This window comes from Ylistrum balloti, unplaced genomic scaffold (assembly GCF_031769215.1).
Source record: "Ylistrum balloti isolate Yb309-2 unplaced genomic scaffold, AGI_CSIRO_Ybal_v1 Utg370770, whole genome shotgun sequence".
Lineage (NCBI taxonomy): Eukaryota > Metazoa > Mollusca > Bivalvia > Pectinida > Pectinidae > Ylistrum > Ylistrum balloti.
In genome coordinates, this window is record NW_026782451.1 from 59,307 (window position 1) to 73,761 (window position 14,455).

The 14,455-nt window shown below is 35.1% G+C and overlaps 1 protein-coding gene across 1 annotated transcript in view; it reads left to right on the plus strand.

Moving 5' to 3' along the window:
- The first annotated feature begins 539 nt into the window (after nucleotides 1-539).
- Nucleotides 540-14,455, plus strand: part of LOC132558199 (malonate--CoA ligase ACSF3, mitochondrial-like) — a 30,534-nt gene continuing 16,618 nt past the window's right edge. The window contains exons 1-2 of the mRNA XM_060222732.1: nucleotides 540-766; nucleotides 12,189-12,363. Of these exons, the coding sequence (XP_060078715.1) occupies nucleotides 540-766; nucleotides 12,189-12,363 (402 nt within the window). The remainder of the gene's footprint in view (nucleotides 767-12,188; nucleotides 12,364-14,455) is intronic.

A 14,455-nucleotide genomic window follows, 5' to 3' on the forward strand; every position in this document is an offset into this window, starting at 1 on the left:
CATGGGGAACAACTAGAGACCAAGGGGAGCCTATACATGAAATTTGAGAATGATCTATACAGTAGTTCTCAAAAAATAGCAATAACAAACTTTCAAAGTCAAAGTCAAAGTTCAAGATGGCCGCTTTTCAGCCAGTTGGCTTTTCTGATCAGTCCCAAAATTACATGAGCACATCTAGCAACCAAGGGGAACCTCCAAATGTAATTTAAGAGAATCGATTTGAATAGCCCATCATCATCAGGCTAAAAAGACTCCCGAGACAAAACACCAAGGAAAAGAAGAAAATGAAAGGACATGAGTCATCCGTTACACCAAAGGCCTGTCGGAAACCATCCACAGGATTTACCGAGATCATGGTATACCAACAGCCACGAATCCTCCGAAATGCTCTAGTCCATTCTACGGATACAACACTCAAAAAGGACGCCACATAACACGAAAAATCGAATGCAAGAACTACGACGTATCATATATCGGAGAAACAAGCTGGAGAATCGGGGTCCGACTTCATGAACATCAGAAAGACGCCGGATTTCAAGATGGCAAAAAAGAAAACGAAAAACAAACAAACAACACAAGAACAGATTGAAAACGTTCTCAGTCCAAGATCAATACATAGACAGTTACAACAAAATCATATCATTGACTGGGAAAATTCCAAACAAATCGACAGGGAAAACAACATTTTCAGGCGCCTGACCAAGGAAGGCATCTGGATATGCTGTAGCGGCCAGTACTTCACAAGGGGAGCTGGGGGAAGGGAGGGGTAGAGGGGCACAAACTCTCGCACTTCGTATGACTAAACGTTAAACACAGAACATTGTCACTGTCTTGTTGTTTCCTGACTATAATCTGTTTACCATCTTGTCACACTACTCCTATGTCTTTTTCCTTCTTTGTAGTTTCTAGTTCTTTATCATAAAGGCTAAATCTGACATAATTTTTTGAAGTCCCTGCGTTCCTTCCAACATGCATGTGATTGCACTTCTCTGGATGCATTTTCAGCAGTCAGTCTTCGCTCCATTTACACATTTTATCCAAGTCCTGTTGAAGTATTTTTGTATCTTCATCCTTGGTAATAATTTTTAAAATTTCCGTATCATCTGCAAAGAGATACATGTCAGAATTGACCAAGCTTGGGAGTTCATTTACGAAGGTTACAAAAAGTAGTGGTCCCAAAACCGACCCTTGTGGTATTCCAGAAGTAACTTTCGTCCACTCCGAGTCATGATCCAAACTCAAACTCAATCAATAAAATAGGACAAAAATATTCTCTAAATGTACAACGTAGTATTTGAACAATTTATTCAATTAATTAATTTAAAAATAAACCCTTGATTAATATGTGTGGATGCTGAGCGTCGGCTCCTTTTGAATGATCGAGGTTAGATTTACGACCACCACTCTGTAGAGGATAACGACATATTATTCAGGTTAACAACTTCGAAGTCGCCACCGGCGGGCAGAAACTGGGCCGTCCTTTTTTTACGATAAGCGTATTCTAGGTAATGTGGCATGCTGATGTTTTGATTGTGTCATAGGAAATGCTGCTTGTCTGCACGATGTTCAAAATTTTACGTACATGTAATATTCACCAGCATCGTAAACACGCGTTACTTGCGTTGCATTAAGCGTAGTTACAAGTTAAGGTAGAGTGTTCCACCCTGTTTTGCACTTCATACGGAGAAGAGTTCCATTTATTTGGTTCTGACGATAACAACGTTCTGTGAAGTGATTTATCTGATGGTTATAGTGATATTTTGATTACCAATATTTTCAAAAACCATTTTACTTGGAATTTGGAACTGAGAACTCACAAATATTTGAGTTGGAGAGAATTGTGTTTGTAATGATTGCCTCACTTGTCGAATAAAGTGACAAAAGTGCTTGTTTTTAGAGGTGGCCTTACACAATATACTTTCTGCTTTTGATAATATATGTGGCAGCGTAGCTCCTGGAAGTATATAGTATCAATGTTTAATTCAGTTGAGGAATGTTTTTTCCAACACAGATTTAGATGTCTGTGCTTTTAGAAATGTGATATTTCTAAATTTTGTTGTTATGCTTACAAAAGTTAGTTACTGAAACCTATACAATAATTCAGTGATTCTGTTATTTTTTTCCTGTTAGTCAGAGTTCATTAGCTCTAGTTTGTTATCCCTATTTCTTGAGAAATGTTGGATGTATTATTCTAAAATTTTATATATAGGTTCAGGGATCTGGAAAATATAGGACTAGTGGACTGAAAAAATTTACTCGTCTGGATTGGAAATTTACTCGTCCAAATTCAGCCATGAAATGGCAACTTAATCAGTGAGGATGTGACATGTAACTTTTTTTCTATTTTTATTTTAAGTTTTAGTGAAAAAAACTATGCAGTAACGGCTGCTTTGCATCAGACATTGTGTGTGACTCAGGCCTAGCTGTAGAGTTTGTTTAAATATCATACTGACTAGGTAGGTACATGTTGGTACTGCCCGAGAGCACCTGACATCAGTATGACCGCGGGAAAATGACTAAGGTGTTCCGAATGCTATATTTGACGTCATGGGAGTTCCAGTGTAATCAAAAGATAGAGTGCAGACTGGAATATTTTGTTTTCAAAGTACCGTAAACATGTTTCTTTGTTTTAAATTTCTTTACATTTTTATTGAAATTTAAGTTGTAACATTAACTTCATTGGAAAAAAGTACTCGTCCGACGGACGATTGACAAAAATAAATCTAACAGATACTTACAGACTGTTTATGTTGACAGATACCTACACACTGTTTGATGTTGACAGATACTTACACACTGTTTTATGTTGACAGATACTTACACACTGTTTTGATATTGTCAGATACTTACACACTGTTTATGTTGACAAATACTTACACACTGTTTTATGTTGACAGATACTTACACACTGTTTGATGTTGACAGATACTTACACACTGTTTTATGTTGACAGATACTTACACACTGTTTGATGTTGACAGATACTTACACACTGTTTGATGTTGACAGATACTTTGATGTTGACAGATACTTACACACTGTTTTATGTTAACAGATACTTACACACTGTTTTATGTTGACAGATACTTACACACTGTTTTATGTTGACAGATACTTACACACTGTTTATGTTGACAGATACTTACACACTGTTTGATGTTGACAGATACTTACAGACTGTTTTATATTGACAGATACTTACACACTGTTTATGTTGACAGATACTTACACACTGTTTGATGTTGACAAATACTTACACACTGTTTGATGTTGACAGATACTTACAGACTGTTTTATGTTGACAGATACTTACACACTGTTTGATGTTGACAGATACTTACACACTGTTTTATGTTAACAGATACTTACACACTGTTTTATGTTGACAGACAGATACTTACACACTGTTTTATGTTGACAGATACTTACAGACTGTCTTATGTTGACAGATACTTACAAACTGTTTATGTTGACAGATACTTACACACTGTTTGATGTTGACAAATACTTACACACTGTTTGATGTTGACAGATACTTACAGACTGTTTTATGTTGACAGATACTTACAGACTGTTTTATGTTGACAGATACTTACACACTGTTTTATGTTGACAGATACTTACACACTGTTTGATGTTGACAGATACTTACACACTGTTTATGTTGACAGATACTTACAGACTGTTTTATGTTGACAGATACTTACAGACTGTTTATGTTGACAGATACTTACACACTGTTTGATGTTGACAGATACTTACACACTGTTTTATGTTGACAGATACTTACAGACTGTTTATGTTGACAGATACTTACACACTGTTTTATGTTGACAGATACTTACAGACTGTTTTATGTTGACAGATACTTACACACAGTTTGATGTTGACAGATACTTACACTGTTTGATGTTGACTGACAGATACTTACACACTGTTTTATGTTGACAGATACTTACAGACTGTTTTATGTTGACAGATACTTACAAACTGTTTATGTTGACAGATACTTACACACTGTTTGATGTTGACAAATACTTACACACTGTTTTATATTGACAGATACTTACAGACTGTTTATGTTGACAGATACTTACACACTGTTTTATGTTGACAGATACTTACAGACTGTTTATGTTGACAGATACTTACAGACTGTTTTATATTGACAGATACTTACACACTGTTTATGTTGACAGATACTTACAGACTGTTTTATGTTGACAGATACTTACACACTGTTTTATGTTGACAGATACTTACACACTGTTTATGTTGACAGATACTTACACACTGTTTGATGTTGACAGATACTTACACACTGTTTTATGTTGACAGATACTTACACACTGTTTATGTTGACAGATACTTACACACTGTTTTATGTTGACAGATACTTACACACTGTTTATGTTGACAGATACTTACACACTGTTTGATGTTGACAGATACTTACACACTGTTTTATATTGACAGATACTTACAGACTGTTTATGTTGACAGATACTTACACACTGTTTGATGTTGACAGATACTTACACACTGTTTTATGTTGACAGATACTTACAGACTGTTTGATGTTAACTGATACTTACACACTGTTTTATATTGACAGATACTTACAGACTGTTTATGTTGACAGATACTTACACACTGTTTTATGTTGACAGATACTTACACACTGTTTTATGTTGACAGATACTTACACACTGTTTGATGTTGACAGATACTTACACACTGTTTTATGTTAACAGATACTTACACACTGTTTTATGTTGACAGATACTTAACTGATACTTACACACTGTTTGATGTTGACTTATACTTACTGACTGTTTTAGATTCAATGATACTTACACACTGTTTATGTTGACAGATACTTACACACTGTTTGATGTTGACAGATACTTACACACTGTTTGATGTTGACAGATACTTACACACTGTTTATGTTGACAGATACTTACACACTGTTTATGTTGACAGATACTTACACACTGTTTATGTTGACAGATACTTACACACTGTTTGATGTTGACAGATACTTACACACTGTTTATGTTGACAGATACTTACACACTGTTTATGTTGACAGATACTTACACACTGTTTTATGTTGACAGATACTTAAAGACTGTTTATGTTGACAGATACTTACACACTGTTTTATGTTGACAGATACTTACACACTGTTTGATGTTGACAGATACTTACAGACTGTTTTATGTTGACAGATACTTACAGACTGTTTGATGTTGACAGATACTTACAGACTGTTTTATATTGACAGATACTTACACACTGTTTATGTTGACAGATACTTACACACTGTTTTATGTTGACAGACAGATACTTACACACTGTTTTATGTTGACAGATACTTACACACTGTTTGATGTTGACAGACAGATACTTACACACTGTTTTATGTTGACAGATACTTACACACTGTTTATGTTGACAGATACTTACAGACTGTTTTATGTTGACAGATACTTACAGACTGTTTATGTTGACAGATACTTACACACTGTTTGATGTTGACAGATACTTACACACTGTTTTATGTTGACAGATACTTACACACTGTTTTATGTTGACAGATACTTACACACTGTTTTATGTTGACAGATACTTACAGACTGTTTTATGTTGACAGATACTTACAGACTGTTTGATGTTGACAGATACTTACACTGTTTTATGTTGACAGATACGTACAGACTGTTTTATGTTGACAGACAGATACTTACACACTGTTTTATGTTGACAGATACTTACACACTGTTTGATGTTGACAGATACTTACACACTGTTTGATGTTGACAGATACTTACAGACTGTTTTATGTTGACAGATACTTACAGACTGTTTATGTTGACAGATACTTACACACTGTTTTATATTGACAGATACTTACAGACTGTTTATGTTGACAGATACTTACAGACTGTTTTATGTTGACAGATACTTACACACTGTTTGATGTTGACAGATACTTACAGACTGTTTTATGTTGACAGATACTTACACACTGTTTGATGTTGACAGATACTTACACACTGTTTTATATTGACAGATACTTACAGACTGTTTATGTTGACAGATACTTACACACTGTTTGATGTTGACAGATACTTACACAATGTTTTATGTTAACAGATACTTACACACTGTTTTATGTTGACAGATACTTACACACTGTTTTATGTTGACAGATACTTACACACTGTTTTATGTTGACAGATACTTACACACTGTTTGATGTTGACAGATACTTACACACTGTTTTATGTTGACAGATACTTACACACTGTTTGATGTTGACAGATACTTACACACTGTTTTATGTTGACAGACAGATACTTACACACTGTTTTATGTTGACAGATACTTACAGACTGTTTATGTTGACAAATACTTACACACTGTTTGATGTTGACAGATACTTACACACTGTTTTATGTTGACAGACAGATACTTACACACTGTTTTATATTGACAGATACTTACAGACTGTTTATGTTGACAGATACTTACACACTGTTTATGTTGACAGATACTTACACACTGTTTGATGTTGACAGATACTTACAGACTGTTTATGTTGACAGATACTTACACACTGTTTGATGTTGACAGATACTTACAGAATGTTTTATGTTGACAAATACTTACACTGTTTGATGTTGACAGACAGATACTTACACACTGTTTTATGTTGACAGATACTTACACTGATTTATGTTGACAGATACTTACACACTGTTTATGTTGACAGATACTTACACACTGTTTGATGTTGACAGATACTTACACACTGTTTTATGTTGACAGATACTTACACACTGTTTGATGTTGACAGATACTTACAGACTGTTTGATGTTGACAGATACTTACACACTGTTTATGTTGACAGATACTTACACACTGTTTGATGTTGACAGATACTTACAGACTGTTTTATGTTGACAGATACTTACACACTGTTTATGTTGACAGATACTTACACACTGTTTTATGTTGACAGATACTTACACACTGTTTTATGTTGACAGATACTTACAGACTGTTTTATGTTGACAGATACTTACACACTGTTTGATGTTGACAGATACTTACAGACTGTTTGATGTTGACAGATACTTACACACTGTTTTATGTTGACAGATACTTACACACTGTTTATGTTGACAGATACTTACACACTGTTTTATGTTGACAGATACTTACACACTGTTTTATGTTGACAGATACTTACAGACTGTTTTATATTGACAGATACTTACACACTGTTTATGTTGACAGATACTTACAGACTGTTTTATGTTGACAGATACTTACAGACTGTTTATGTTGACAGATACTTACACACTGTTTTATGTTGACAGACAGATACTTACACACTGTTTGATGTTGACAGATACTTACACACTGTTTTATGTTGACAGACAGATACTTACACACTGTTTTATGTTGACAGACAGATACTTACACACTGTTTTATGTTGACAGATACTTACAGACTGTTTGATGTTGACAGATACTTACAGACTGTTTATGTTGACAGATACTTACAGACTGTTTATGTTGACAGATACTTACACACTGTTTGATGTTGACAGATACTTACAGACTGTTTATGTTGACAGATACTTACACACTGTTTTATGTTGACAGATACTTACACACTGTTTTATGTTGACAGATACTTACACACTGTTTTATGTTGACAGACAGATACTTACACACTGTTTTATGTTGACAGATACTTACAGACTGTTTGATGTTGACAGATACTTACACACTGTTTTATGTTGACAGATACTTACACACTGTTTTATGTTGACAGACAGATACTTACACACTGTTTTATGTTGACAGATACTTACACACTGTTTATGTTGACAGATACTTACACACTGTTTGATGTTGACAGATACTTACACACTGTTTTATGTTGACAGATACTTACAGACTGTTTATGTTGACAGATACTTACACACTGTTTGATGTTGACAGACAGATACTTACACACTGTTTTATGTTGACAGATACTTACAGACTGTTTATGTTGACAGATACTTACACACTGTTTTATGTTGACAGATACTTACAGACTGTTTATGTTGACAGATACTTACACACTGTTTGATGTTGACAAATACTTACACACTGTTTTATGTTGACAGATACTTACACACTGTTTTATGTTGACAGATACTTACAGACTGTTTGATGTTGACAGATACTTACAGACTGTTTATGTTGACAGATACTTACACACTGTTTATGTTGACAGATACTTACACACTGTTTTATGTTGACAGATACTTACAGACTGTTTTATGTTGACAGATACTTACACACTGTTTATGTTGACAGATACTTACAGACTGTTTTATGTTGACAGATACTTACAGACTGTTTATATTGACAGATACTTACACACTGTTTTATATTGACAGATAATTACAGACTGTTTTATGTTAACAGATACTTACACACTGTTTGATGTAGACAGACAGATACTTACACACTGTTTTATGTTAACAGATACTTACACACTGTTTTATGTTGACAGACAGATACTTACACACTGTTTTATGTTGACAGATACTTACACACTGTTTTATGTTGACAGATACTTACACACTGTTTATGTTGACAGATACTTACACACTGTTTGATGTTGACAGATACTTACACACTGTTTTATATTGACAGATACTTACAGACTGTTTATGTTGACAGATACTTACACACTGTTTTATGTTGACAGATACTTACACACTGTTTGATGTTGACAGATACTTACACACTGTTTATGTTGACAGATACTTACACACTGTTTTATGTTGACAGATACTTACAGACTGTTTGATGTTAACTGATACTTACACACTGTTTTATGTTGACAGATACTTACAGACTGTTTTATGTTGACAGACAGATACTTACACACTGTTTTATGTTGACAGACAGATACTTACACACTGTTTGATGTTGACAGATACTTACACACTGTTTTATGTTGACAGATACTTACACACTGTTTGATGTTGACAGATACTTACAGACTGTTTATGTTGACAGATACTTACACACTGTTTGATGTTGACAGATACTTACAGACTGTTTATGTTGACAGATACTTACACACTGTTTGATGTTGACAGATACTTACAGACTGTTTTATGTTGACAGATACTTACAGACTGTTTATGTTGACAGATACTTACACACTGTTTGATGTTAACAGATACTTACACACTGTTTTATGTTGACAGAAAGATACTTACACACTGTTTTATGTTGACAGATACTTACACACTGTTTTATGTTAACAGATACTTACACACGGTTTTATGTTGACAGACAGATACTTACACACTGTTTTATGTAGACAAACAGATACTTACACACTGTTTGATGTTGACAGATACTTACAGACTTTTTATGTTGACAGATACTTACACACTGTTTGATGTTGACAGATACTTACACACTGTTTTATATTGACAGATACTTACAGACTGTTTATGTTGACAGATACTTACACACTGTTTGATGTTGACAGATACTTACACACTGTTTTATGTTGACAGATACTTACACACTGTTTTATGTTGACAGACAGATACTTACACACTGTTTTATATTGACAGATACTTACACACTGTTTATGTTGACAAATACTTACACACTGTTTTATGTTGACAAATACTTACACACTGTTTTATGTTGACAGATACTTACCGACTGTTTTATGTTGACAGATACTTACACACTGTTTGATGTTGACAGATACTTACACACTGTTTTATGTTGACAGACAGATACTTACACACTGATACTTACACACTTTTATGTTGACAGATACTTACACACTGTTTTATGTTGACAGATACTTACAGACTGTTTATGTTGACAGATACTTACACACTGTTTGATGTTGACAGATACTTACACACTGTTTGATGTTGACAGATACTTACAGACTGTTTTATGTTGACAGATACTTACACACTGTTTGATGTTGACAGATACTTACACACTGTTTTATGTTGACAGATACTTACACACTGTTTATGTTGACAGATACTTACACACTGTTTTATGTTGACAGATACTTACAGACTGTTTATGTTGACAGATACTTACACACTGTTTGATGTTGACAGATACTTACAGACTGTTTTATGTTGACAGACAGATACTTACAGACTGTTTTATGTTGACAGATACTTACAGACTGTTTTATGTTGACAGATACTTACAGACTGTTTGATGCTGACAGATACTTACACACTGTTTTATGTTGACAGATACTTACAGACTGTTTGATGTTGACAGATACTTACACACTGTTTTATGTTGACAGATACTTACACACTGTTTTATGTTGACAGATACTTACACACTGTTTATGTTGACAGATACTTACACACTGTTTGATGTTGACAGATACTTACAGACTGTTTATGTTGACAGATACTTACACACTGTTTATGTTGACAGATACTTACAGACTGTTTTATGTTGACAGATACTTACACACTGTTTTATGTTGACAGATACTTACACACTGTTTTATGTTGACAGATACTTACACACTGTTTTATGTTGACAGATACTTACACACTGTTTGATGTTGACAGATACTTACAGACTGTTTATGTTGACAGATACTTACACACTGTTTGATGTTAACAAATACTTACACACTGTTTTATGTTGACAGAAAGATACTTACACACTGTTTTATGTTGACAGATACTTACAGACTGTTTGATGTTAACAGATACTTACAGACTGTTTATGTTGACAGATACTTACACACTGTTTTATGTTGACAGATACTTACACACTGTTTGATGTTGACAGATACTTACAAACTGTTTTATATTGACAGATACTTACACAGTTTTATGTTAACAGATACTTACACACTGTTTTATGTTGACAGACAGATACTTTCACACTGTTTGATGTTGACAGATACTTACACACTGTTTGATGTTGACAGATACTTACACACTGTTTTATGTTGACAGATACTTACACTGTTTTATGTTGACAGACAGATACTTACACACTGTTTTATGTTGACAGATACTTACAGACTGTTTATGTTGACAGATACTTACACACTGTTTTATGTTGACAGATACTTACAGACTGTCTTATGTTGACAGATACTTACAAACTGTTTATGTTGACAGATACTTACACACTGTTTTATGTTGACAGATACTTACAGACTGTTTATGTTGACAGATACTTACACACTGTTTATGTTGACAGATACTTACAGACTGTTTTATGTTGACAGATACTTACACACTGTTTATGTTGACAGATACTTACACACTGTTTGATGTTGACAGATACTTACACACTGTTTTATATTGACAGATACTTACACACTGTTTATGTTGACAAATACTTACACACTGTTTTATGTTGACAGATACTTACCGACTGTTTTATGTTGACAGATACTTACACACTGTTTATGTTGACAGATACTTACACACTGTTTTATGTTGACAGATACTTACACACTGTTTATGTTGACAGATACTTACAGACTGTTTTATGTTGACAGATACTTACACACTGTTTTATGTTGACAGATACTTACACACTGTTTGATGTTGACAGATACTTACACACTGTTTTATGTTGACAGATACTTACACACTGTTTGATGTTGACAGATACTTACACACTGTTTTATGTTGACAGATACTTACACACTGTTTGATGTTGACAGATACTTACAGACTGTTTATGTTGACAGATACTTACACACAGATACTTACACACTGTTTTATGTTGACAGACAGATACTTACACACTGTTTTATGTTGACAGATACTTACACACTGTTTTATGTTAACAGATACTTACACACTGTTTTATGTTGACAGATACTTACACACTGTTTTATGTTAACAGATACTTACACACTGTTTTATGTTGACAGATACTTACACACTGTTTTATGTTGACAGATACTTACACACTGTTTGATGTTGACAGATACTTACACACTGTTTGATGTTGACAGATACTTACACACTGTTTGATGTTGACAGATACTTACACACTGTTTTATATTGACAGATACTTACACACTGTTTATGTTGACAGATACTTACAGACTGTTTTATGTTGACAGATACTTACAGGCAGACTACACACAGTCATGTGTGGCAGGGTTTGAATTTTGGAGGTTCCAAGAGGAAAAGTTTGGAACATCACAGGATCAGCTTTTAGATAGGGCAAACACTGGTTTTTATGATAATGTTCCAGCTGTCATTATCTACACTAGTGGAACCACAGGAAACCCAAAGGTAGGAGAACTGGCTGTATTACAGATAACACCTAAAATACATAACTTACCTCAGTACCACCACCCTTACCCAAACCCTTACCTCTATAACACAATTCTTACCCAAGCCCTTACCTCAGTACCACCACCCTTACCCAAACCCTTACCTCTATAACACAATTCTTACCCAAGCCCTTACCTCAGTACCACCACCCTTACCCAAACCCTTACCTCTATAACACAATTCTTACCCAAGCCCTTACCTCAGTACCACAATCCTTACCCAAGCCCTTACCTCAGTACCACCACCCTTACCCAAGCCCTTACCTCAGTACCACCACCCTTACCCAAGCCCTTACCTCTATAACACAATCCTTACCCAAGCCCTTACCTCTGTACCACAATTCTTACCCAAGCCCTTACCTCTGTACCACAAGCATTACCCAAGCCCTTACCTCTGTACCACAAGCATTACCCAAGCCCTTACCTCTGTACCACAAGCATTACCCAAGCCCTTACCTCTGTACCACAAGCATTACCCAAGCCCTTACCTCTGTACCACAATCATTACCCAAGCCCTTACCTCAGTACCACCACCCTTACCCAAGCCCTTACCTCTATACCACAATCCTTACCCAAGCCCTTACCTCTGTACCACAATCCTTACCCAAACCCTTACCTCTATAACACAATTCTTACCCAAGCCCTTACCTCTGTACCACAAGCATTACCCAAGCCCTTACCTCTGTACCACAAGCATTACCCAAGCCCTTACCTCTGTACCACAAGCATTACCCAAGCCCTTACCTCTGTACCACAAGCATTACCCAAGCCCTTACCTCTGTACCACAAGCATTACCCAAGCCCTTACCTCAGTACCACAATCCTTACCCAAGCCCTTACCTCAGTACCACAAGCATTACCCAAGCCCTTACCTCTGTACCACAATCCTTACCCAAGCCCTTACCTCAGTACCACAATCCTTACCCAAGCCCTTACCTCTATACCACAATCCTTACCCAAGCCCTTACCTCTATACCACAATCCTTACCCAAGCCCTTACCTCTATACCACAATCCTTACCCAAGCTCTTACCTCTGTACCACAATCGGTACCCTCATATTCTTCAGGTTCTCACTGTTTATACTGTAATTAAAATTGATGCATTTCTTCTTGTTTGTAAAAATGACCTGGCAACACTTCTTCAGATTCATTTCCCACATAGAACACCAATCATACACTCTATCTATATCACTCTGTAGCTACTCACACTCTGAAAGCGTTCTTACACAAATTTTACTGTCGTCTGCAAACAGTTTTAGAAAATTTTACAACAAATGACAATTCATTGATGAAAACAGGGAAAAGTGTAGGCCCATGTAATGCCCCTTTGGGCACACCAGAAGTTACCTCACACTAACCAGATGTTACCCCATTGACAGTGACACGTAGGAATTTGTCTTTTCAATGATTAGTAAACCAATCTAACATACTACCTTCTGAACACTGAAATTTTACCTTGTACAATAATAATATGTGGTTTACTTTGTCTAAACCTTTGAAAAATCAGTATATACCACATGTAATTATACTTTTTCGTCAAAGGCTTTGCAAATCTGACTGGTAAAATATGCAAGGTTTGGAGCAGTAGAATGTTTTGGAATAAAACCGTGTTGCTCATGACATATAAACAGATTTATAAAATTTGAAATATGAGTGTCAGTCAGATTTTTTTTTTAAACTTGAGATAAAATAGAAAGTAGAGTCATTGGTCTGTAATTAGAGACTCCATTACGATTACCTGATTTAAAAATAGGAATAACATTGACCCTTTTGGAAATGAATGATATATACCATCGTTCAACAAACTGTTGAAAATGTTACACAATGTTACACATCATCATCAGCACATTCTCTTCAAATACTATGCCAGAAATGCTGTCGTAACCACAAGTTTTTTTAGGTATTTTGGGATGAAGAGCTACTAAGTTTGTTAATATAAATGACCTTGACAGTCTTTCAAGGTCATAGGTGTCAGATATGTCAAAATCTTTAAACAACTTCTCAATAACCAAAAGACCAATGGTCTGATATTAGACCTGTAGCATCGATAG